The 26,562-nt window shown below is 37.2% G+C and overlaps 1 protein-coding gene and 1 non-coding gene across 2 annotated transcripts; both read left to right on the top strand.

Moving 5' to 3' along the window:
• Positions 1-1,432: 1,432 nt before the first annotated feature.
• LOC131149013 (flagellar radial spoke protein 5) lies at positions 1,433-24,226 on the top strand. The gene is made up of 9 exons (XM_058099047.1): positions 1,433-1,836; positions 20,386-20,470; positions 20,694-20,810; positions 21,596-21,660; positions 21,766-21,854; positions 21,949-22,028; positions 23,171-23,282; positions 23,692-23,811; positions 23,922-24,226. Exons 1-9 carry the CDS (start codon positions 1,533-1,535, stop codon positions 24,105-24,107), a joined length of 1,158 nt encoding a protein of 385 aa, XP_057955030.1. The 5' UTR covers positions 1,433-1,532; the 3' UTR covers positions 24,108-24,226.
• A 1,218-nt stretch (positions 24,227-25,444) lies between these two features.
• Positions 25,445-25,517, top strand: TRNAA-AGC (transfer RNA alanine (anticodon AGC)). Its single transcript has one exon. It is a non-coding gene; the product is annotated as a tRNA-Ala (tRNA).
• The last annotated feature ends 1,045 nt before the right edge of the window (positions 25,518-26,562 follow it).

Below are 26,562 nucleotides of genomic sequence, written 5' to 3'. Positions count from 1 at the left end.
AAGTATTTATTATAATAAAATCAAAAGACATAGCGAAGTCTAAGATCATCTCCCCAGACTCATTTTTGTCTCCATATCCATATCCTCTATCTATCCTTTCATAAATCTCATCCTATGAATATTTTTTTAGCAACTGATATGGCTTGTATAATACTACTCATATCTTCCCAAAATTGTCTCTTAATATTTTCTGCTAAGCTTACTTTTTGAGGAAAATAAACACTAATGATATTCATTATTTTTTGGCCTAATATCATCTTGATTTTTATAATTCTATCCCCTACTCTGTTTACATCAACAATGTTATCTTTCAAGTTTTTGTTTATAATAATTCCTACTTCATTCTTATACTTTTCTTTTCTATAGTACCAAAATTTAAATCATGATTTATCAATTTCTCTAACTTTATCCCCCACCCATTTAGTTTCTTGAAGGCAAATTATATTAATTTTTTATCTAATCATTGTGTTCATAATTTTCATACTTTTACCCATAAGTGATCTTATATTCAAATTTTTTAATCTAATCTTAGTTTCCTGAACTAGTTTCTTTACTTACCCATGTCTAGAATGATGTAGGAACTTTCGCATATTTGACACCGTACCTGGGTGCCGACACGACACGGCACGTCACTTTGGGGTGACAACCTAGCTCACGCTCGCCCACTTTTCGTTACACTCAGGGTGATATAAGCGTAATGCGTCGCTCGTAAGGAATGCCTCAATAAATATTCGATAAGAATTCATATCATTGTGATCTAACAAACTTTATGTTGCCTGTCAGCTACCTAACGCAACCCTTCTTCTTTACTTGGGCTTAGGGACTGATTGTGTATAAAAAAAAAAGTAGGACGTTAAGTACATCACAAGTGGAGTTAAGAAACTCAATAACTATTTCAGAAAACATATTTTCAAATTAGTCATACAATCTAATGTTTTCAAACCATTCTTTTCAAAATCATTGTTATCATCATCAGTTTCTTTCTCAAATATTAGGATTTTACGACTTACCCCTTTTGAGCAATATTCTAAACTTCTAAAATCATTTTGGAGTAATCGTGAACAATAATTATTACTGAAAGACCAAAGGAGATCTTTTTCTTTTACATTCTTTTATTTATTTTAAGAAGGGCATACACACACATGTAATTGCAATAATTGTTCAATGAACAAGTGTGATAGGGGTGTTGATTGGTCAACCATCATAAAGATGGTGAATCACATTCCCAATGCACAAATGTATATCTTCCACTCAATATCTAATTTCCAAAAATTTAGATATATATATATATATATATTTAAAAAGTAATGTAATGACTATATCTTTCAAATTTTAAAACCATGAAATAGGCAATAAATTATAAATAACAATAATAACAAAAACAAACCAAGCCAGCCAACAATAAAATAAATCAATTGAGGGTACAATAGTCAATTCACGATCAAAAGCCATAAAACCAGAGCTTCGATGCCCGCCAAGGCCGAACATCTTATCTTCTTCCCCGCTCGTTTTGCCTATCTCTAGTCTCTGAAATGGCGGTGGCAGTACACCATGTCTTCTCCAATTCAGCCGCCTTCCGGTCCATCCCCACTCGGAACGCGCCCACTCGACCCAAACCCCGGAAAATCGGACTTCATTCGGTCCGGTGCGAACGAAGCGGCGAGGCCCGGCAAGTTACGGTGAAGAACGGGAACGATTCGCTGGAGATATGCCGCGTTCTGAACGGAATGTGGCAGACGAGCGGCGGTTGGGGCAGAATCGACCGGGACGACGCCGTCGAGGCCATGCTCCGCTACGCCGACGCCGGACTCTCCACCTTCGATATGGCCGATCACTGTATTGAATGCCCTTCCCCCGAGCTTCTTCCCTTTTTTTTTTTTTGATTTTTTGAAGGTTTTGTTACTGGGCTTCCTGAACTATCGTTGTGATGAAATATGGTTTCTACGCCACAAGCGTCACTTCACTCGCTTGCGGTTTTAACCATTTTTTTTATACGATAAGATTGAACCAATGTAGCTTATGAACACAACGACTCCTCGCAAAAATGCAAACTTGTTCAACGTAGCTTACGAACACAATAGAGCTATGAGTTGTTTGTGAGAAATACAGTCGACCATATTGTAGGAAATCGGATCATGTTATTGGACCCAATCCATTGCAGTGTCCACAGGGGCTGTAGAAGCACATGAACTCCGAGAAAGGTCAAGGTCAAAGGAGATCAAGCAGCATATTCTCGTCTACGCCTTTTTGAGTATCCACTTCAATAATGCTTGAGGCAGTTTTTGCTTACTTTCCTTTCATTATTTCTTTGGGAAAATAAACTGAGATGAATCATGTAGAGGGGAAGAGAGAGAAGCTACAAGAAAGGAGAAATGTACTCTGCATTCTTGATAAAAATTCAATACATACAAAACAACTGAAAACTGAGCTTTTATATACAAGGAATAAAATGAAATAACTTCTTAACTAACAAGTTAACTTCATAACCAACTAACAAGTATAGCTAACTTCACATGTCCAACACTCCGCCTCAAGATGGAGTGTATATGTTTATCACTCCCATCTTGGAAAGGAAAAATATAAACTGTGGTGATGCTAAAGCCTTGGTAAAGAAATATGCGAATTGATGCTTTGAATTCACATGAAGAGTATGTAGTATTCCAGCTTGGATTTTCTCCCTAACCAAATGACAATCAATCTCAATGTGTTTTATTCTCTCATGAAACACCGGGTTGGCTGCTATATGTAAAGCAGCTTTGCCATCACAGAAAAGTAAAGCTGGTGACGTATGATGAATACCAAAGCCTTTAAGCAAAGCAAGTAGCCAAGTTAATTCACAAGTTGTAGAACCAAGAGCCTTGTATTTAACTTCAGCTGATGATCTTGATACAATGTTTTGTTTCTTTGATCTCCACGAAATAAGAGAATCACCCAAGAAAACACAAAATCCCGTAATTGATTTTCTTGTTTTAGGACATGTTGCCCAATCCGAATCTGTGAAAGCCTTCAACTGTAAGGATGAAGATGCAGATAAGAATATGCCTTGCCCTGGAGTCCCTTTTAAGTATCTCAACACCTGATATGCAACATCCAAATGAGGTTGTGTTGGCTTATCCATAAACTGAGCCAGAATATGAACTGAAAATGCCAAGTCTGGTCTAGTAATAGTAAGGTAAAGCAACCTCCCTACTAACCTTCGATAGATAGTAGGATCTTCTAATAAACCATAATCTATATTAGTAAGGCGCAAGTTAGGATTCATAGGTAGTTTAGCTGGTTTACAACCAATGAAACCTAAATCAGTTAACACTTCAAGAGCATAGTGCTTTTGACAAACAAAAATGCCTTTAGATGTTCGAGCCACTTCCATCCAAGGAAGTATTTCAATTCTCCAAGATCTTTAATCTTAAACTCAGCATGAAGAACATTCTTGATATCTTGCATAGCTTGAATATCATTGCTTGCTACTATCACATCATCCACATAAATAAGCAAAGCAATAAAGGAACTTGTAGTAACTTTAGTAAACAAAGAGTAGTCACACTTTGATTGTGAAAAATCATGAGTCAAAAGACAATGTGATAACTTGTGAAACCATTGGCGAGAAACTTGCTTGAGTCCATATAAGGACTTAGTCAATTTACATGCTTGTGTCTCCCCCTCACTTCCATAACGTGAAGGAAGTGACATGTACATCTCTTCATCTAAATCAAAATGGAGAAAAGCATTATTGACATCTAATTGATGTAAAAACCAACCTTTCATAGCAGCAATAGCAAGCAAACAGTGAACATTAGTGAGTTTAGCAATAGGAGAAAAAGTATCAAGAAAATCCAAACCTTCTTGTTGAGTGTACCCCTTAGCTACAAGTCAAGCTCTGTATCTTTCAATGGTACCATCTGACTTATATTTAATTTTGTACACCCATTTGCAACCAATAGGATTTTTATCAAAGGGGTAAACTAGTGAGAATCCAAGTATGATTTTCTTCAAGAGCTGCTAATTAAACTGAGATAGCATGACACCAATGAGGTAATTGCATAGCATGTGAAAAAGTCTTAGGTTCGATATTGGAAGACAAGGAAACACTAAAAGCTTTGTATGCAGAGGACAAATTGGAGTAAGAAAGATAAGAAGACAAAGGATAAGAAGTACATACCTTGGAAGGAGCAGCTGCTGCAAGAGAACCAAGGTCTGAAGCAGAACTGCTGAGATGACAATGATACTGCTGCAAATAATTTGGAGGATGTCTTTGTCTAGTGGACCTTCGAAGAGAAGGAGCATTATCAGTGGCAGAATCAATACCTGGAGAAGAATGATTTGTTTGTGTGTTGCTGGAATCTGGGATAGGATCAGAAAAAGGAACTGGTAAAACAAAAGAATCTAAAAAACAACAGGTTGTGATGAAGAGGGAGCAGGATTACACTTGTATGGAAATATGGTTTCATGAAAAACAACATCCCGAGACAAAAAAATTGTATGAGAATGTAAGTCAGAGTTTGAAACCTTTTACACCCAAAGGATAACCATGAAACAAACACTTATGAGCTCGGGAATCAAATTTGCCTTTGTGGGCAGAAAGAGTACTAGCAAAATAAAGGCACCCAAAAACCTTGAAATGAGGATAAGAAGGTTTGTAAGAGAAGAGCACTTCATAAGGGGATTTATTTGAAAGAATTGGAGTGGGTAATCTGTTAATAAGATAAGCAGCAGTTGAGACACAATCACCCCAAAAACATAAAGGCAGATTTGCTTGCAATCTAAGGGCTCGAGCCACTTCCAACAAATGTCTATGTTTTCTTTCCACAATCCCATTTTGTTGAGGAGTTGCATTACAGCTCCTTTGATGAATGATACCTTTAGAAGCATAATAATTGGTCATATTGAACTCTAGACCATTATCACTTCTAATGGTTTTAACTTTATGATTGAATTGTGTTTCAACAAGAACAAAGAAAGAAAGTAGCTTAGATCGAGTTTCAAATTTATGTTTTAGCATATAAACTCAAGTTGCCCGTGAAAAATCATCCACAATTGTAAGAAAATATTGAAAACCTTCCAAAGTGGAAGTAGAAAAAGGACCCCATATGTCAGTAGGGATGATTTCAAATGGTGCTGTAGTAACATAATTACTTAGGGGAAAAGATAAACAAGCCTGTTTTGCATAATGGCATGTGTCACAAATATTTGCGCAAGGAGAATTGATAATTGAATCTTGTTTATTCAACAAACAATGTCTAGCATGGGATGGATGACCTAGACGATAATGCCATATGTCTAAAGATTGAGGATTGGAAACAATTGTATCAGCTACAGAAACATCAGCTACAGAAAATACATTTGCAATAGAAACATCAGCTACAACAGATGCTGATGGCTTAGATGGCAGCAAGTAATAAAGTCCATCTCGTTGTTCACCCAGACCAATCGTCCTCCATGCACACAGGTCCTGAATGAAGCATGATTTATTCAAGAAAACATCACTAACTGATAAAAGATTGAAAGAAAAAGATGGAACACATAAAACATTAGTCAGGATTAAAACATCAGAAATTTTGACTATGCCTATGTAACACTGACTTTGTGACTATTTGGAAGGGTCACAAAAGTAGATTGAACAGGTGAAGATGAATGTAAGCAAGAAACAGAGCTGACCATATGGTCAGTTTCACCAATATCAATGATCCAAGGTGCATTAGAAGAATTGTGTTCAACCTTGTTGATGAATGAAGTGAAATGTTGAAAATTAATAGCTGTGAAGATACTATGTTGAGGAGAAGGAAATATACCTGATTGGTTAAGGAATGTTTGAGAATTTTGTTGAGTACCTACTTGATGAACCATAGTAGGTTTAATTGAAGAATTGTGTGAATCAAGCATAGAGAGGAGCTGTTGACATTGCTCTTGAGTAAAAGGCAATGAGGATCCTTCAGGAATTTGTGCTCCCTATGAAATAGTATGAGAAAAATTACCATTAACAGAATTAATTCGAGACTTTGTAGACTTGTAACCAGGAGGGCATCCATGAAGTTTATAGCATTTCTCCTTGGTATGCCCCATCATGCCACAGTGGCTACACAGGTTTGGGTTTCGAAGGGAACTTATATCTTGAATAGTTCTTCTGAAAATTCTATTGTTGAGTAGTAGAAACCAGAGTAGCAGAATCAAGATTGGCAAATTTGCCATTAGGTTGAATACCACACTGTCTTTCTTCTTGTAGGATCAAAGAAAAACTTTGTCCTATCAGGAAGTGGTTCTATCAGCAAAATCTGAGATCGAACACTTGCATAGGTGTCATTAAGTCTCATCATGAAACACATCCCATATTCTCATTGTCGATATTCAAGAACAGCCTTCAAGACTTCACAATTGCAATTTCTTGAACAACCACAAGGAGGCAAGGGCATGTAATTTATCAATTCATCCCAGAGAGTCTTCAAACGAGTGATATGCACTTACAGAGAGATCATCTGCACCAGATTTCCAATTTCCTTTTGAATCTGAAAAATTCGTCGTGCATTAGTTTGTAGGTAACGTTGCTGCAAATCACACCAAAGTTCTCTTGCAGTATCAATGTAGATACAACTTGCTGCTATCTCTTTTGATACAGAATTGAGTAACCATGAGAAGAACATATCATTACACCTTAACCAAGCATTATGTGCTGGGTCTGAAACATTAGATGGCAAGGTCACACTTCCATAGATGAAACCAAGCTTATTCTTCGATCCTAGAGCAATTTGCATTGATTGACTCCAAGCATGATAATTTTCTCCAGTTAAAAGTTGTGTAACCATCTGAATGCCAGGATTATCAGCATTATTGAGATGATAAGGACTTGAAGAATCATCTGCAAGATTGACAGAGGAGGCAGAGGAAGAGGACGCCATTAATGATAATCAAGTTACCTTCCTTCGAGCTTCAAGAAACTCCTGAGAGCTTCTATTGAGGAGGCTGGCTTCAATCGCCAGAATTCATCACTCCATCTTGATTCACCAGTTTGTGTAAAATGGATTGGAAGATCAGCAATTGATCTCAGAATTGCTCTGATACCATGTTTGAAAATAAACTGAGATCAATCATGTAGAGGGGAAGAGAGAGAAGCTACAAGAAAGGAGAAATGTACTCTGCATTCTTGATAAAAATTCAGTACATACAAAACAACTGAAAACTGAGCTTTTATATACAAGGAAAAAATGAAATAACTTCTTAACTAACAAGCTAACTTCATAACCAAATGACAAATATAGCTAACTTCACATATCCAACAATTTCAGACTTCAGATTGTTTCTAACTCCATAGAATGCTTTTGGCCAGATTCAATAGGTTTTGAAGCCTTAGACTACATTGTTATGAATTATTCTCTCTCTCGCTCTCTGGATTCATTTTAATTTCTTTAAATTTACATGGACTGCGACACAATAGGACAATATTTTCAATAGCATTGTTGCCCTAGCATTGATGCGTGTTTGCAAGATATTGCAAATTCTAATTTTCAGACCCTTAAAAAACTGCAAACTTTGAATCATTTTCCATGCTTAAAATATATTTTCCACTATGCGAAATTTATATGGGTTGATTCTTTGTGGAAAGAGCTTTTGAATGACAACAAAATCAATGTTTTTGGATTTGTAGATCAAAAGAAATGAAGGTTTAAAGTGCAGTGTAGGATTGTCCGAATGAGTCCAATTATTGCTTTAGGAGGTTAGGAATGATGAACAATAACCACCTCCAACCTCCATGTGTTCAAGTGGCATGTGCAATTCATCTCCTTATTAGATCCTACAAGAATTGTAATTGATCCAAGGAACAATAATGAAGCCAACTATGTTTGTGCCAGTATCATTGGTTGATGACAAGGTGCATGAGCTATGCACACCTCCTACAATGTGTGAAGGAGTGCAAAAAAAACTATTGTTGTTTGATTTCCACATGCAAGGGACTTGGGAGGCGGGCAGGGAAGCATCCTGTGTGGACCATATTTGACACACGTGGTGCATGTGGGCCCACCATGGTGTAGTCAATTGATCTTTGTGGTCCACTTAGATTCAGTTTTAGTAAATTATTGTATTTGGGCAACAAATTTTGTAATTTTTTAAACATTTTCTCAATTTCATGCATAATTTCTATTTAAAATTAAATTTTTATACTACAAATTGAGGAACAAATGTATGTGGTTACCCATCTTATTAATTTAATTATGGAACATAATTTCTTTAGTCATAGATTAGCCAAGTTACTTAATTAGGGTATGCTACAATGCAATTGAGAGCTTGATATATGCAACATGGTATTTTCCTTGTGTGTAATATCAATACCTTTTACCCCTACATTCGTTATATGATAGGCAAAGCGAGATAGTCATTAAATCACGTAGGATGTTCCTTTGATTAATCCAATAAATAGATATATGTAGCTTTCTCATCCTTCTTGTTTATCGTTCATTTGAGAAGTCTTGGATAATAGTTCAAATGAGGGCTGATAGGGGTTTAGATTTATTAAGACAGGAAATAGAGAGATGTACTATTTCAAGAAGGAGATATGGTGCTACCGAAATCGACACCCCTAGATATGGAATAAAACAGTCCATTGGTGATTGATTCCCAAGTATGATGGACCATTTGAAATTCAGAAGCTAGTGGGCAATGCAAGTGGGTTAATGTTGCCTATAGTTTGAAAGTTCATCCAACTTTCAGTGTTAGTTTCTTTGAAGCCATTCTATGCAGATCTACTATATGAAAGTAGGAGACAAGAAAAAAGAGCACCGATAGTAATTAAAGAATAGTTGGACAATGATGTTGATAAAATCATGGGTCACAAAACTAAAAGTCAAAGTAAGAACAACCTAGTTAGTGAAGTGGAAGGGGTTGTCAAAGGCAAAAGCAAGTTGGGAAAGGGATGTGTCTCTATGGTAATTTGAAAAATAAATAGGGGATTACCTTGATAGTCTACCAACGAGGACGTTGGTGTCTTCTTGGGCGGAATGGTCTAGGCCCAACTTCAGTGAGGTATTGTCCGCTTTAGTCCACTGGTCTTACATGTTTGTCCTATAAAAGGCTCCTCCCATAGTTGGAGTCTAAACCATCCTTATAAGCCCAAAATCTTTCTAGTACACATTTGATGTGGGACCATGACAAGCTCTCTTGTTCAATCTTTGACATCCTTGTCAAAGTGATCTTCCTAGTACACATTCGATGTGGGACCGTGATAGACTTTCTCCTCTAATCTTTGACATCCTTGTTAAAGTGGCTTACACCTATGTGTAGGATCCACTCACATGATAGTACCCCCTGGGTGGCTTTGATACCAAATGTAATGATCTTGGGCCCAACTCCAATAAGTTATTGTCCGCTTTGGTCCACTAGCCTCACGGGTTTGTCCTATAGAAGGTACCTCCCATAGTTGGAGCCCAAACCCTCCTTGTAAACTCAAGATCTCCCTAGTACACATCCGATGTGGGATTGTGACACTGGGGGTGGTTTGTCAGCTTTTTGATCAGTTGACATTGCCAAGGCTTATGGTTCCCTCATGCCAAATGCCAAGGCAACATCAAGGAATGGCTTGTTATAGGCTGTCTTGTGGGATTTAGATGGTTTACATAGAGGGAGCACATAGTTGTTGGGATGTTTGAGTACATGCTCAACATGGTCCAAGAGATGGACATGGTTGCGGTCATGGTCTTTGACAGTACTGCTATTGTGGATAATTTCGGATTATATTGTTGGATGGTTAACTTAGTTGTATGTCAAGTGTTCTAATGTCATGTAGTATGTGCTCATTTGTGGATGTATATATGATTAAGGGAAAATTGTGCACAATATAAAGGTTTGATCTACAAACCTCGTGCGTGCAGTGTCAATGACATTGGCAGATTGGTTGACATGTTGTTTGACAATTTCTTGTGATGGCTGACTTGCATGCCTTTGTCTAAAGGCAATTTTGTAGTTTTTCACATGTGGTAACATTCTAGTCATGCAATTGTACATAGAGTCGGTTGTGCATGGTGCCTTGTTGGCACATGAGTTGGTTACACCCAGCACAACCTGTTTAGTTGGGGTTGTCAACTGCTAACCCTTGACAAATGGGGGTATCAACTAGTTTAAATTGACATGTTGCATGCTTGGAACACTTGATAATTTGTGTGCGGGTGTTACTACATGTCACCGACTGTATTTCCTTATTTTTAATGAATGACTAAGGTTGGGAGGTGTTGCCCCTACAAATTTGTTGGTTTGTGTGTGTGCACTATATTGAAGTTGATTGTGGGATATTGGCTGAACCAAGTGAAATTTGATGTCATCACAGTGGGTAAAATATATGGGAAATATAGACCCCACTATAGAATGCATAACTAGTACCCCTAAATAGATAATCCTCATGGATGATAAAATCTACAAAATATCTTGAAAGATAAGCCCAAATCAAGATAAGTAAAGTACTCATCTTCAGATAATCAAACCAAATGACCTCAGCTCTCTAAATATGGAGAATAACTGCTACTCTACTGAGTCCATCAGCGACCTTATTCTCAACAAGGGGACTATGTTTAAGAACAAAGGTATACTTGGTGGGGAACTCCATCCAACCAGCATCCTTCATCTTCTCCCTCAGCTCTCAAAAAATGGAGAATAAATTCTACTCTACTGAATCCATTAGTGATCTTATTCTCAACAAGGAACGATGTTTAAGAACAAAGGCATACTCATTGGGAAACTCGACCCAAGCAGCGTCCTTCATCTTCTCCCTTCTCTCTTCTTCTTCCCCTCTTTGTTTGTCTCCCTCAATTTCCTCCGTGTCTTTATTTCTTACTGTCCTAAATCAATTTGGTACTGTACTACATCACAGGGGTGGGTGAGGAGGGATCATCTGTTGGTTGGGATATAGTTGGTAGGCTTATGGAGGAGGGAGGCTTGACTCTTGATAATTTGATGCCGAAAAACATTGCTTTGGTGGGTAATTGTATGGCGGTTTTCTTTGACAACTGATTCTCTTTGGCATAGGGTTATTAAAAGTTAATTCGGTTTGCGAGAAAATGGTGGGATGCTGGCGGTTTCCTTCGAAAATTGATTCTCTTTGGCATAGGGTTATTAAAAGTTAATATGATAGAATGGCAGGATGCTACTATTATTATAGATAGAGTTTCACATGTAAGCCCATGGAAATTCATGTTGCTCATAACTTCTTTCTTCTTCCCTTGTATCAAATATAAAGTTGGAGATGGGTGTAGGGTCCAGTTTTAGGAGGATATTTGGCTTGGGGATGTTTGCTTTTCCTTCCATTGCTCATCTCTCTTTGTGTCCTGTTGCACCTATTTCTTCTTTACTTGTTATAGATAGCTTTGAGTTTTTGTGGGATTTTCAGTTTTTCCATGATTTTATCAATAGGGAGGTATAGGAACTTTTTTTCCCTCTTGGGGTTCCTTAAAAGGTATAGGCTTTTGTGCGGATCACCATTCTTAGTACAGTTAAAACCAATGATTTGTTGTAGGTTCAAAGACCACACTCTCTATTTCCAAACGTGTGTTATGTGTTATTGTAGTAATGAGGATCATGCTCATTTATTTCTGCACTGCCCCATTGCTTGGTGGAGCAAACTGTTTGGCTGTTGAGAGAGTGTTGCGTGTGTCATTTTTAATTGGAGGTTTTCTTGATGGTTAGTCTTTGAGGTTTTGGAAGGTGTAAAAGTCTTTAAGATTTTGTTATGGTGCTCTATTTATTTGTTGTCTGGGTTTTTTAGTTGCAGAGTAATGCCTGATTTTTGTGAGATCGTGGGTTATTTGTAGATTTGGTTTGGGATAAGATTGTGTTTTGTGTTCCCGTGGGAGTCACTACAAGGTCCAACATGATTGACTGGCTCATTTGACCTAGTCTTGAGTTTCTTGTATTTTCTTGTTCTGTTTCTTTTCATTGTTTGAGAATTCCCCATCCTCTATGTAAATTCTTCTTCCTTAATTATATATGTATATATAGATGTATTCTAGACTGATCTTATGTTTGGGTCTTCATCCAATTTGGCTTGTTTGGACTATTTTTAATGGACATAGATGGTCTCGGCAGATCTAATCCATCATATTAATAGATTGTTTTGTTCATATTTGTATTTTAGTTGCATGATTGATACTAATTGGCACAAATTAGTGATTTCACAAAACTTACTAGCGGTCTCACACAAGTGTTTGTCATGGTGCTTGAGTAGTGAGCAGGATGAGGCTAATGAAATTATACTGGTGCATGGATAGTGAGCATATGATTCTATCTGCTTATTGTTCCAAATGGGACAATATTGTTATAACAGAAGCCTGTTTCGTTAGTCTAAGATGTGACTCTAAGGTAGTCAAGTATGGAATAATTCCACAATTCCATATTGAGCATATTGTTAGTCAAATGTGAGTACTTAATTTTGCCTTTGGAGAGATATTGAATTGTAATGACTCAGTTAGGTACTTTTGTACTTAGGGATGGCATTGGAGAGTGATATGACTGATTCAGTGGGAGCTGTGCTGTAACATACATTTATATATATATTTTTTATCAGCAAAGAGAAAATATATTAGCAAGGCATCAAGGGGATGCCAACCCATGGTACAAAACATCAACCTCTATGAAGAGTGTCGCAAACATCAAGGAATACATAATGATCATTAACAATTTTCTGACTAAGCTAGCTAGAGACAGCAGCAATCCATTGGTCTTTGCAAGTCTGAAGTGAAGTAGTTGAATCTTTGAAGGCTCTCTTATTTCTTTTTTTTTCAAGCAAACCAAAATATGGCGAGAGGGATGAGGTTCAAAGCCTTTCACCTCTCCTTGGTGGCTCTGATGCCTTCCCAAGCCCAATTATCCCCTCCAACAAAATTTGTTGTAACCCACTGCTGCCCAGCCAAGGAAAGAGCCAAATTCCACAAGTTCCTTATCCAGATATAGTGGAGAAGAATGTGGTTGACTGATTCTGCATCAGCCATACGGAGAAAACACCTATTTGTGACTGCAAACCCTCATTTCTGCATATTTTCAAGGGTTAAAATATTTCCATGTGTGGACACCCAAGCAAAAAAGGCAACCTTTGAAGGGTCTGCCATCCTCGAAATGTGAATCAAAGGGGATTCATTGCAATTTGTTCCCAACGATGAGAGCTTCCTGTAGAAATATTTAACAGTGAAAACACCATTTTTGTCCAAAGCTCATTTTGGTTCATTGGGGATGTTTTGGTGACAGAATCTGTAGAGAAATCTGTATAAGTCAGAGTGACTGAAGTTCCCAATCTGCCACGTTCCTAGTAAAAGGAAGGTCCCAAAAAATCCCCTAATCAGTGATTTGGAGATGATGACAGATAAGGGCATTTTTGTCACAAGCTGAGCTGTTGATGTAAGGAAAGGCAACTCAAAGATTACTGTTCTCATGCCACACATCATGCCAAAAGTAAACATTGGCTCCATTCCCCACTTGAAATGTCACAAATTGGAAAAAAAAACCATCCCATCCTTTCCTGATGAATTTCCATACTCCCACTCCATAGGTTCCCCTTCTATTGTGAGTTGTCCAATCATTGTGCTCCAGCCCATATTTAGAAACAATAATATCCCCATCATAAGTGGTCTTTCTCCTTCATGAACCTCCATAACCACTTCTCGAGGAGGGCTTTATTGAAAGTGAGGAGGGATTTCAACCCGAAACCTCCGGAAAAAATGGGTTGTTTGACCACTCCCCATCTAACATAGTGATATTTAAATTTCTCCCCTAAGCTTCTCCAAAGAAATCTTCTCTAAATTCCCTCCAATCTCCTAGCATTAGAAGCTGGTAAGGGAAGGAGAGACATGAGGTAAATTGACAGTCGAGATTGACTTTACTTTGAGACACTCGAAATTGACTGATCCCTATTTCCTCATTGAATGAATCGACTTGTGTATCCTTTGGAACTTAAAACTATGTGATGAAGTTGAGGCTTGATGCTGCTAGTGCAGTACATGTAGTTCAATGGTTACGATTTATACAGTCTAGTGGACCATGTTTAGAAAATTGAGATGGAATGACATGAGAATCTAAGGAAATGTCATTCGATGTTACATTCATGATTTGCGACTCATAGTTTGACCTATTATGTCCATAATTTTTTTTTACCAATATAATCAATAGGACGAATGCTTTTATAAGACTATAAAGGGATTAGAGATGTTGGATTTAGTGTAGTTGATGATTCTGGCTGTAGGCAAATTATTCGGAGTTTTAGCATCTTGTTGGATAGTAATGTAATAGAATGCCCCTCAAATTATTCTTTTCATTTGGTTGTATTCTACATTACCCAAGAAGATATGGAGATGGCAGGGAAATTGTGAGATTATAACTTTTTTGTGGGAGAGTAGGATATTAAGAAATTGGATCGGATTATTAGACCCAGCCAATTGGGGCATCCACATGGGTTGTGGATGATCCATACGAGGTATCTTTGGTGGACATTGACTATTGACTAGGATGGTTCTTATGTAGGGTAAATCTTATCCAAGAGATAAATTTTAAGTATGTTTTGGAAACCTAGTTTAATTGAGACTAGGCTTCCCATGCTTACAGATTGGAAGAATGAAGGCTTCAGAGGTGAAGTAATATAACTCTAAGACCTCCCCTATGTTTTCTCTCTTCTCCACACGCACTCTCTTGCCCACATTGGTTACTTCCTCTTCTTCTCTCTAAGCCACCATCATAGTGCTCAAGGTCTTGGAGAGTGGAAATTTGAAAGAGGACTCTAGTAGCCTTGTTAGCCCCATTGGAGATCATTGGGATTGTAGACACCCTATTTTAACCGGGGCCTTAAATAACAAAATTTTCATTTATTTGGGTCCAGTAGAAGTGCCAAATACAGGGAAATACATGAAATACAAGGAAATGTGGGGAAATACATGAAATATAGGGAAATAAGGGGGAAATACATAGAAATACAGTGAAATACAAGGGAATCCATAAAATACAGGGAATGTCCTTAGGATATTCGAGCATCTCCGCTAGCACCTGCACACACAAAGAGAGGTTAGACGAAATCAAGCAATAAAGGGAGAGATTTTTTAGATTGATTCCGTAATAAATTGAAAATTTTGTTTCTTAAAAATGAATGATTTGCAGTAAAGAGGCATGATTGGTTTCCAAATCCCATTACTCGGCCAGGAACCCATATGGAAAGAAATAAGCTTAGAGAATCCGATTTCAATAAGCCATGGTTAAGGATGGGAGTTTTTATGTAGGAAGGAAAGCATGTGCATGGTAAATTGGATACAAGGAAAGGGTTGGTAAGGGAAGGTTTGGTTTATTGCCTATACCGGCTGAGGCCCTAACCCTATAAATAGGGGGCTTCGAGGAGGGTAAAGGGCACAAACAAAGAGGGGGAACAAAAGGAAAAAAGAGAGACAATACGATAGTGAGAGTTGGGATTAAGGTCAAAATCGGAGAGCCACAGCCTAAAAGGGTTCTCACAATCAGAGGAAGTTCAGAGCCAAAGAACCTTTGGCCAGAGGGGTTCTCATAACCAGAGGGGGCAGAGGCTAAAGACCTAAGCACGTCCTAGACACTAGAGAAGGAGCAACCAAAAGGGCAGCAAGCAGGAAAAGAAGACTCGAAGGAGTAGGAAGACCTAAGGTAAGTCAGGTTTCATGTTTGCTTTACTTCCATGATCTTACTATAGATATTCAACTAGAGCAAAAGGGAGTATCTCCCATGCAAGCGCACAAGCCCCAAAGCCCATGCTCTAAGAAAGTCCCCAAGCCCATGCTCTAACTAAAAGCCCCTAAGCCCATGCTTTAAAAAGAGACTACCCACTGTTTAAACTCAAAGACCAAACCCTTCTTTTCTTTTAAAACCTCCAAGACTAGGCCCATGGTTTAAAAGCCCAAACACGCAGGCCCACTGTTTAAACTCAAAGACCAAGACCAAAAGCCCAAAGACCAGACCCACAGCTTAAAAGCCCAAACACCTAGGCCCACTGTTTAAACCCAAAAACCCAGGCCCCTTTTTAAAAGCCCAAAGACCAGGCCCGCAGTTTAAAAGCCCAAAGACACCTAGGGCCATTGTTTAAACTAAAACACTCGGGCCCATTTTTTTTTTTTTTTAAATAACCTAGGCCCAAGTTTTAAAACAATGCACCCCGGGCCCAATTTTTCAAAACCCACATTAAAAAAAAAATTGGGCCTTAAACCCATTTTTGAAATCAAACCCTGTAGTAGTCAAAGCCCAACCAACCAACCAGAGCCCAAACCAACCAGAGCCGAACCAACCCAACCAGAGTCGAACCAACCCAACTAGAGCCCAAACCAACCCAACTAAAGCCCAAAACCAACATGACCAAAGCCCAACCAACCCAACTAGAACCCGAAGCCAAACCCAAACCAGGGTCTGAACCAAGAACCCTAGATGCAAGTCCAAGCTTGGGAGCCTATTTGGCTCCCAAGAAAATCCAATCGAAAATCCTAACAGATCAAGACATATATTGTCAAAACAAAGAGGAAAAGCACTTAATTGTATCCAGATGAAATCAGCCAAGCTCCATCATTTTGGAGTGATTCATTGAGTCTGCAAGAAAACAACACATCTTCAAACCTGAGAGAACAGTAGAGATCAATAGAACCTGAGAGAACCATAGAGATTAGAGAACTAAAGAACTTGAGAGAATAACAAAGATCAGAGAACCATAGAACCTGAGAGAACAGAGGATCAAAGAATCATAGAATAGAGAGAATCAGAGGGAACCATAGAATAAGGAGAGAGAAGAGAGAAAACAAGAATAGAGGATAGAAAGAAGAGAGAGAGGGGGAGCCTCGCAAGAGAGAACAAAAGGGATAGAGAGAGAGAATAGAAGAAGAAAGAGAAGAGAGAGAAGGAATACAGAGAAAATGAGAGGAGAAAAAAAAAAGCTTTTATGTGAGGGGTTAGTGGGCCACGTGTCACCACCTTATGGTGACACGTGGCTCATTTTGGTCCAAGTTTTTTTTTTTGGGCGACGTGGCCTCATTTGAACCGTCCAATTCGTGTTTCTTTGGGCGGTTGGATCGCTACCACGTTAGCAATCCTTATCATTTTTGCCGAACCACTCGGAGACTGCCATGTGGTTGGGTGACGCCATGCTGACGTCACGCTCTGGAAAAAAATAAAAAAATGATAAAAGTGAGACACGTGTCAGCATCTGTACGATGACACTTGTCACAATCTCAGCCGTCAGATTTGTGTTTTCTCTAGACAGCTGGATTGCTATCACATCAGCAATCCATGTCTTTTGTCCATAACTACTTAGAGAATGCCATGTGGTAGGGTGACATCATGTTGATGTCACTTTGCTACGGTAATTCCAAAAAAATAAAGGAATAAAATTTTTTTTGCCGCGTGACCCCCACTTCCTAAACCGGTTGACTTAGTTTAGATCGGTCTGTTTCCTGAACTGTTTTGTATTATTTATTTTATTTATTTATTAATTTAATTTTTAATTAGTATTTTTTTTTTTTTGAAAATTAATAAAAAAGATATTAATTTTTTTGGAAAAATTAGGAAAAATTGGGGAAAAATCAAGAAAAAATTTTGAAGGTCAGAAAAATAGGAAAAAAAAATTTTGGGGTTGTTTTAAGCCAAAAAAATTGATAACCAATCTTTAAAAATCCCAAAAAATTTTAGAAAAATGTTGAAAAATTTTAGAAATTTTTTACAAAAATTTTGAAAAATCTAGGGATGTTTTTAAAGATTCTTTTGCTTATAATTTGATATTTTCCCCCAGTTTTTGCTTGCTTGTGTGTCTTGATTTAAAAAAAGAGCAATGAGGTATTTTAGACCTCACATGTTTTAGCTCTGAGGAGGGTTTATCTAACAAGATCCTCTTGTTTGGAGGTCCTATTAGATATTGCTAAAGTGCTTCAAGATTTTTAATCTCCTTTTAATTTTGTTCATATATTTATTTATTTATTTATTTATTTGTTCATATTAAAAAGGAGTTAATTAAAGTTTATTGACTCTAATTTGGGGATAATTCTTAATTAATTAGGTACCGTTTGTTGAACGGGTGGGTAAGGGGTCTTAATACCTTCCACTCGCATAACTGAACTCTCGATCCCAACTTTGGTAAAAGCAGACCAAGACTACCAGTTCCTTGGCGTAGGGTTAGTCTAGTGACTAATCAAATGAGTAGTAATTAGGTGTTTTAATTGCACCAAGGAAAATAGGTTAGTGGCAACTCCAAATCAAAAATTTTAATATCATATATATATTCCCTCGCCTTCTTGGGGCCCTCACTCCCAGGATGTCGCGACAAGGATCATGCCTAGAAGCTTTGAGAAAGCTTGAAGGTTGAAGGAAATCAAACAGTGCATCTGCATCTGCTCTTTTTTGGTATATGCTTTGGCAACACTCAAGGTAACTTCAGCTTGTTTCTCTTTTGAATATATGGTCCTTTACTGTTCATCTAGTGCCCATTTTGGCTTCATCGGAAAATAGCAAATCTTTTATAGCATTCCTTTTAACAATCTTGCCTTCAGTTCAACTAAAATTAAATCTTAGAAATATGCATAAATAAAAACACCATTCAATATGGATCCAGTGCGTGTTAACTGAAGAGAAGTGGCAGGGTGTTAAAAGATGGCAATGATTTGGTGGACATCCACCAAGTCATTAGTGGGTTGTGGCAGAGGAATGGTGGCTGGGTAGGATTAATGTAGACAATGCAATTGATGATATTCTTTCGTATGCTAATGTTGGTATGAGGTTTGACCACCTTTGATGTGGATATTGAATTATTGATGTAGGAGAATTGGGTATTTAGATGGATCAATTTTGACCAATTTGGAGGCCTATGTTGAAGAATAGGGTCAGTGGTTTATTGGGTCTGAAACCCAAATGTGCTTAATTAGTTAGTTGTTTTAAGTATGTGTGTATAGTTTTCTTGTATTAGGATTATGTATGCTGGGGGCTTGTTTTTAGTGTTTGTGTATTCTAGGGGTACGTGTAATGTTATGTTTTTACAGGCTTTCTTATAAATAGTGTGTGAAAGCCATGTTAGTTGATGTTAAATTTAAATTGAAGTGAATGTGAGTTTCCCCCTCGTCTCCTTGCTCTTCTCTCCCCCTCCTTCCTCTTCAATTTCTTCTTGTTTCTCCATGGATGCAGACCATTAATGTTGCCTCTTAATCATTTGGTACCAGAGCCCAACCACGATCTCATTCTTCCATTTTGATTCCCCCATCTTTCCCTTTCACTCTTCTTCTTCCCTCTCTTCTTCTCTTCTTCCTTCTCCCCACAGTTTTTCTGTGATCTCCCCCTTCCTCTGTGCTGCTTCTTCTTCCTTCTCCTCCTACTTTTTCTTCTTCTTCTTCTTCTTCTTCTTCTCCTTCTCCTTTATCTTCTTCCTTCGTATCTTCTCTCTTTGTCTCTTCCTTCATTTTCTCTCTCTGATTCTTCTCTGTTTCGAACTTTTAGTAACAAGAAAGAGAAAAAAGAAAGAAAACAAGAAAACAGTTCTGAACTTTTTTTTGAAATTCCAGCCATGCCCCCATTTTTTAAACACCACTTTCCAGACACCACTGTGCAATGTCACCCATCCCATTGAAATCGGACCCTCCCCCCGAACCTAGCCCTTGAATTTTCTTCACTGTCCGACCGGAAGAGGATCCCCTCGCACCAACTGAAAGAATTCTAACCGTCAGCCCTCTTGAATACCTAACTTCTTGTGATTTTCTTAATTATTTATCAGTTTAAGTGTGTGTAGTTTGCTTGTATTAGGATTATGTATGTTGGGGTTTGTTTTGAGTATTTTTTGTATTTTAGGGGTATGTGTGTAATTTCATGTGTTTAGTGGCTTTCTTATAAATAGTGGTGAAAGCCATGTTGTAAGTAGTTGATGTTGAATTTGAATTGAAGTGAATGTGAATTTCCCCCTTGTATCTCCTTCTCCTCTCTTCCCCTTCCTCTCTTCAATTTCTTCTTATTTCTTTCATGGCTGCAGACCATTGATGCTGCCCCTGCATCATTTTTGTGAGGAATTTTTGTGGTTTCAACAATAATTTCGTTTAGCTGAACATCACAACTATGTTTACTTTCAATGAGGGCTCTAGTAAGTTTTTTTAAAAGTGTAATAGGGCTACTCGCCTTATGTTCTTTTTATTTACTGGGTACTCATTGTGTGTTGATTTGAAGTTGTCGCTCATCAAAATATAACATGGGATAAAATATAAGAGATAGGGAGGTTCTTGTGTTTGTATGAATTAATAACTTCTAATTAGTTAACTAAAAAAATCATTCTCAACCGCTTGTGGCTATCTGTATCGCACAATGTTTGGAGTCATATTTCTTGTTCAATTACCTTTTTCACCTCCTTGTAGAATATACAAATAAATGTTGAAGGGCTTATTGTACACCTCTTTGAATTTGTAGATGGGCCTGCAGAAGATCTTTATGGCATCTTCATTAACCGACTCCGTCGAGAGCGCCCGCCAGAGTTCTTGGAAAAGGTCAGAGGGTGAGTATCAACTGAATGGGTCTTTAATTTTCGCTCCATTAACTGGTTATGGTTTGTACTTTGTGTCATTGGAAGAGCATCGATTAGCATCCTAAATTGTTGTATTGAGAATCTAAATAGCTTTGTGCTTTCATTATCCATTTTGAGAACAAATCCTAGTATATGTTGGAGAGGTAACTTTAAGATAATCAAAACATTATACCTGTTGTTTTATGTGATGCAGTCTTACAAAATGGGTGCCACCTCCTGTTAAGATGACAAGTAGCTATGTCAGGGACAGCATCAATGTTTCAAGAAAGCGAATGGATGTTTCTTCTTTGGACATGCTCCAGTTTCATTGGTACTAATTTTCTTCTTAAGCTTTTAACTATCAGTTGTTGGAGGCTTCTGGCTATAATAATTTTATGCATAACTGGATTTTTACTCAACACTTAAATCCAAACCCAATAGGTGCTCACACCATGAATGTGTAAAAAGTTTAGAACTGTGTTTACTTTATTTTGTCAAACAGAAACTAAAATTAGTTTAGCCAGATTGACGTCCAGGCATGGAAGGACATGATGGTACCCTGTGATTAATTTCTAGCAAAGTATGAGATGAATGACAGATCAATTTCTAGACCATATGCTGGAATACTTAATTGCAAAAAATATAAAGGAATTCTTTTTTCTTCTCTTCTAGTTCTTGCGATTGTTTTCGAAAGTATGACTTTTGTTGTCCTCTGAAACATATAAAGTGATGGAATTGGGTAGAACCATTCATCGATTTACCTTTCATATGTGATGTAACCTTAAGATCTCACTATAATTTATAAATTTCACATTCTGTACGTAAACTTGAATATCAATCAAGTTTATTTGATTACGAGAACTGTTATGAAAGCTAGCAATTATTCAATGTATTTATATGTTCTCAGTACATGTAAACGAAGGAAGAAACTCCATTCCTCACTAACAAATATGTCAGGCAGATACTATACAAATAGATGAATAATGATTCTTCATATTTATTCTTATTTGCAGCTACATCTAGAAATTATTTCGCCTTGAATATAGTTGTTAGCTTGTACTTTCACCTGCAAGTATGTGATTTTCTTATTTCTATTGGCGGTGGTACTTGAAATAGGTGGGATTATTCCAATCCTGGCTATCTCGATGCACTTAAGCACCTTGCAGATCTTAAGGAAGAAGGTTAGTTGTATTTCTACTGCTCGTCTACCATTAACAACTTCTTCCACCATTAACAAGTTAGCCAGCATTTCTTGATTAGTTTGGGCTCCTTCAAGTGGCATGCAGGTAAAATTAAAACCGTTGCTTTGACGAACTTCGATACAGACAGGTTACAGATAATCTTGGAAAATGAAATTTCAGTTGTTAGCAATCAGGTAGGTCAATAGTATTTTTGTATATATAAATTTCTTTGGGGCACTTCATTTTCCTGTACTCAGGTTGCTGATGGAATCACTATTGTTTATTCAGGTGCAACATTCAATTGTTGACATGCGTCCTCAACAGAAGATGGCAGAGCTTTGTCAGCTTACTGGAGTTAAACTTATAACGTCCGCACACACACTACTACCAGTCATAGATCATTTGCTGCTTCAATATATAGCTAAAAGACCTCAATGGTCCTTCTTGTTCTTAATTATTTCGAGGGCAAGGGCAAAAGACACTATTCTCTCCTGAGGTTTGATTAAAAGGCACATCTCCTGAGGTTTTAAAATTTCAAGGACCTTCCCTGAGGTTTAAGAATTCCACATACCGCCCTTGAGGTTTACTAAAAGGACACACACCTCCTATTATATTTTGTAAAACGAGAAGCCTTTTGCCGGGTGTAAGTATCCCAAAGATCAAATGTCAAGGAGTTCTATGGGATTTTTGAAATCTTAGGGGAGGTTAGTGTTTTTTTACCAAACCTTAAGGGAGGTCAATGTCTTTGCCTTTGTCACAAATATTAAGTGTCTGTTTAGTTGTGAAAAATATTTTTCATTTTTTTTATTTTTTTGTTTTTCAAAAAAAGGGTCATCACCGGGCCACAAGGCTTCCTACTTTTGGGAGGGTAGGGAGAGGGTCATCACAGTGTTATCCCTACTTTTGAGAAGAGAGGTTGTTTCCTTAGACTCAAGGAATTATAAAAATTCTAGTTTGTTTTTTAATTTTTCAAGATTCATATTAAAAAGGTATAAAATTTTCGTTTTTTATTTCTTATTTCAAAATAATCACAAAAAGACAATTTGTTTTTCAATTTTTCAAAAATCTACATAAGGTAATATTTGGGACAATAGCTTTTGAAGTTTGATTTGCAATTTAGAAGAATTTCAGTACATAATCCACAAATCAAATTCCAAGATGTGAATCACATGCTTCCATATGCAAAGTAATAGTTAGGAATCAAGAAAGTTATAAAAAGATGCTTTCCAACTTTTCTATATAAATTTGGAAAATTAGAAAACAAAAATAGAAAATAAAAACTGTTTTCCACAACTAAACGGGCCCTAGGTCTCTGTAGAAGAAATATTTATTGTGCTTTGCATGTTTACTGGCTGCTAAACAGGCTGGTAAGATGGCTTATCAGTATGGCTGTTCCAATGTAGGAGTGGCCAATTTTAAAGTTCAGATTATTGATACATTTTGTAACCTCTGGTGGACAATTATGCATTTGCCTACATTCTTCCTGAATTTGATAAAGCTTCAAATGCAGATACGGGACTGTGATGGGCGGTCTGTTATCGGAGAAGTTCCTGGACACCAACTTAGCAATTCCTTTTGCTGGCCCTCCATTAAACACTCCCTCACTTCAAAAGTATAAAAGGGTATATACTTGAATGATATTTATTTGACAATTGTGATCAAGAAGCTTCTTGAAGTTCTGTGGATGAATCCAAATTCCAAAATAATTAGGAAATATAATAATATTTCAAAAAATTGGGAAGTCATTTCTAATAACAAAATTCAGGTGACAGCGATAAATTTGGGTCTAATATGGAAAAATATCATAAAGCTGGTTGGGAAAATGCAATTTTTAATAGATTGTCAACTTGTCATCGTGAATAATTTTAACTAGGTCATCTTTGTCATAGGTACTTTGCAAATTATTCTGCAATGTTTGCTCAAAGTTTGAGTTCAATGCCTGAAAATATTGAGTTTGATATAGTGAGTAGTGATTGCAAGTATCTGTTAAAATTTTGACTTCCATGTCAAATGTTGCTATAAATATGGCAGATGGTAGATGCTTGGGGAGGATGGAGTCTCTTTCAAGTTTTGCTCCAAACATTGAAAAAAGTGGCTTCTAAACATGGGGTTTCAATCCCAACCATTGCTGTCAAATACATACTGGATCAGGTAAAGGCATTTTAAGCACTTAGTAAAATGTCATAATGTGATTAAGTTTTTCTTCAAAATTTCCATTCATATTTTTCATGTCTAAATGTGTTTGGTGTGTCAAACTGCAGCCATATGTGGCAGGATCAATGATAGGTGTTAGACTTGGTTTGGCAGAACATATCCAAGATTCCAATGCTGTGTTTTCACTTGTTCTTGACGAGGATGATAAAACTAGCATACAAGAAGTTTCAAAGAAAGGGAAAGATCTCCTTAATGTCATTGGTGACTGTGGAGATGAATACAGGCGCACATGAGACGCATAACTCTTTGGTCATGTCATGCAATATATATATATACTTGAAAATTTTGTATCAAAATGGATTTTGTGTATTTTTCCCTTGACTTAATGCTAAATTCTTTCTTTTTGCAACCACATTCGAAGAAGTGTATACTGTCTGATTGACTATTGATGTTTAGCCTCATTTATTTTTGTGCTTCACAATTTTGCAAATTTTCTAATCAGTTCATGCTTCCTTTCTGTTTTGTTGTTAGAATGTTGTCTCAGGTGGCATAAATTTATTGACACCAGAAAAGAATACAGAGCAAAACAAGAACCAATACCAGCAAAACAAAATACAACTTTCCATCTTCAAGTCAGAAGCAAAACCAAGTAAACAATCAAAGACCAAAATCTTGAATGAGCCTAAAAATCCATAAAGACGGTGCAGTACTAGTCGTATATGTCTCTTTCAACCTCAAGGAGTAGCTAGCTAATCAGTTCTACAATATATGTATACACTACCAGGGCCTTTTATTTCTTGGAAATGACCTTACATATGTCATCTGTCCAAGTTTAAAAAATTATAAAATTGGTATTTCTTTTTCTTGAAAATATTGAGAGTCGAGAAAACTTGATGAAACATGTGAAGTGACTATGCTCACAAGTTGCGAGTTACTCCACACCAACTCATCTCAATAGTTTCTAACTCTTGTTATTCATGTATTGTGTAACACTTTAAGAGTCCATACACCGCAAAACAACCATTGACTAGATGGTAAACTCAAGGCTCTCCTGGTTAAATGATTACGGTTCGAGTCTTGAGTGCTATAGTTTTCTATTTTAGATAATATCTTGGTATTTAAGTGGAGAAGGGTAAAGGGATGGGTTCATTGTCTTGATAGATTAGTTGAGTGTCCAATAAGGTCTTTGACACTATTGTTTCAAAATAAATAAATAAAGAATAAATAAAAAGAAATGGTCAATATATTGCATAGTTTCTTACTTGATCTATTAAAGACCACCATGGCATGGACAAGCTTTTGGAAGTTTGTATGACTGCAAATATGGAAAAGCGAAAACTTGATAAAAATAATTTTAAAATGATTTTCAACTGTCCTACACAAATATTGAAAAGCTAAAAAAAAAAATAGAACCGTATTTAAAAAAAAAAATAAAAGAAAAACATTTCCACAATCAAATAGTCCTAAAAAATTACCATTTCTCATCAGTCAGCCCAGTAATCAATTCTCCTTCCAATTATGCTCCACGAAAACAAAAAAAAAATGTTTATCTTTAAAGGTACTAACACCGGAGCCGTGGCTACTGACGGACTTTTTTTTCATATAGCTCAATTACATCCAAATGTCACCAGGGGATGTAGCTCAGATGGTAGAGCGCTCGCTTAGCATGCGAGAGGTACGGGGATCGATACCCCGCATCTCCATTTTACTTTATTTTAATTTTTGTATGTACGCTAGCTTTGGTAATTGGTACTACATAAATTCTTTCTCATGGAAGTTCAGGATGTAGAGATTTGTTGCCGCCTTGCCAGTCTAATTTCGTAGGAGAGTTCAATGTGACAAAGTGGCTTTTGGGTCGGAGTCCGACATTTATATTGCTAATTCTCTCGTGGCGACTGGCGATGTATTCAAATTTCAAAAGCTTGAACATACGGGATTCGTGAGTGTTTGATAAAATGCCTAGGCGAGATGTAACTTAATGGAACACATTGATTTGGGGTTACTTAAAGAATGTTGATCTGAGAGAGAGGCTTTGTTTGTTTTTGGTCTAACGGGAAATGAGTTATTAGCTGCTGATTGCACCACTTTTTTTCTTGGTATCGTCTCTGCTTCTGCCAATTTGATGGCATTGACACAGAGAAAGCAATCCATGGTTACATAGTTCAAATATTTATCAACTCCCTTATTGAAAAGTATTACGCCAGCTTTGGTACTAAATAAATTCCTTCTCATGGAAGTTCAGGATGTTGAGATTTGTTGCCGCCTTGCCGGTCCAATTTCGTAGGAGAGTTCAATGTGACAGAGTGGCTTTTGGCTCGGAGTCCGACATTTATATTGCTAATTCTCTTATGACGATGTATTCGAATTTCAAAAGTTTGAACATATGGGATTGGTGAGTGTTTGATAAAATGCCTAGGCGAGATGTAACTTAATGGAACACGTTGATTTGGGGTTACTTAAAGAATGTTGATCTGAGAGAGAGGCTTTGTTAGTTTTTGGTCCAACGGGAAATGAGTTATTAGCTGCTGATTGCACCACTTTTTTTCTTGGTATCGTCTCTGCTTCTACCAATTTGATGGCATTGACGCAGAGAAAGCAATCCATGGTTACGTAGTTCAAATATTTATCAACTCCCTTATTGGAAAGTATTGTGTTTATAATTCTGTGATTTATGCAAGCCTAATTTTTTAGCAAATGACAAGGAAAAGGCATGGAATTCTGTGTTGGGTTATGCATTGTTTGGAATGG

This window comes from Malania oleifera, chromosome 2, assembly GCF_029873635.1.
Source record: "Malania oleifera isolate guangnan ecotype guangnan chromosome 2, ASM2987363v1, whole genome shotgun sequence".
Classification (NCBI taxonomy): Eukaryota; Viridiplantae; Streptophyta; class Magnoliopsida; order Santalales; family Ximeniaceae; genus Malania; species Malania oleifera.
Note: the sequence above shows the minus strand (reverse complement) of the source record. Positions and strands in the feature narration are given on the sequence as shown.

What these genes read in the sequence shown, in the direction of transcription:
- LOC131149013 (XM_058099047.1), top strand. Translation starts at nt 1,533, where the DNA reads ATGGCGGTGGCAGTACACCATGTCTTCTCCAATTCAGCCGCCTTCCGG. An exon ending in TGCAGATCTTAAGGAAGAAG is followed by an intron (nt 21,661 to 21,765) that starts GTTAGTTGTATT and finishes AGTGGCATGCAG; the next exon opens with GTAAAATTAAAACCGTTGCT. An exon ending in TCAAATACATACTGGATCAG is followed by an intron (nt 23,812 to 23,921) that starts GTAAAGGCATTT and finishes GTCAAACTGCAG; the next exon opens with CCATATGTGGCAGGATCAAT.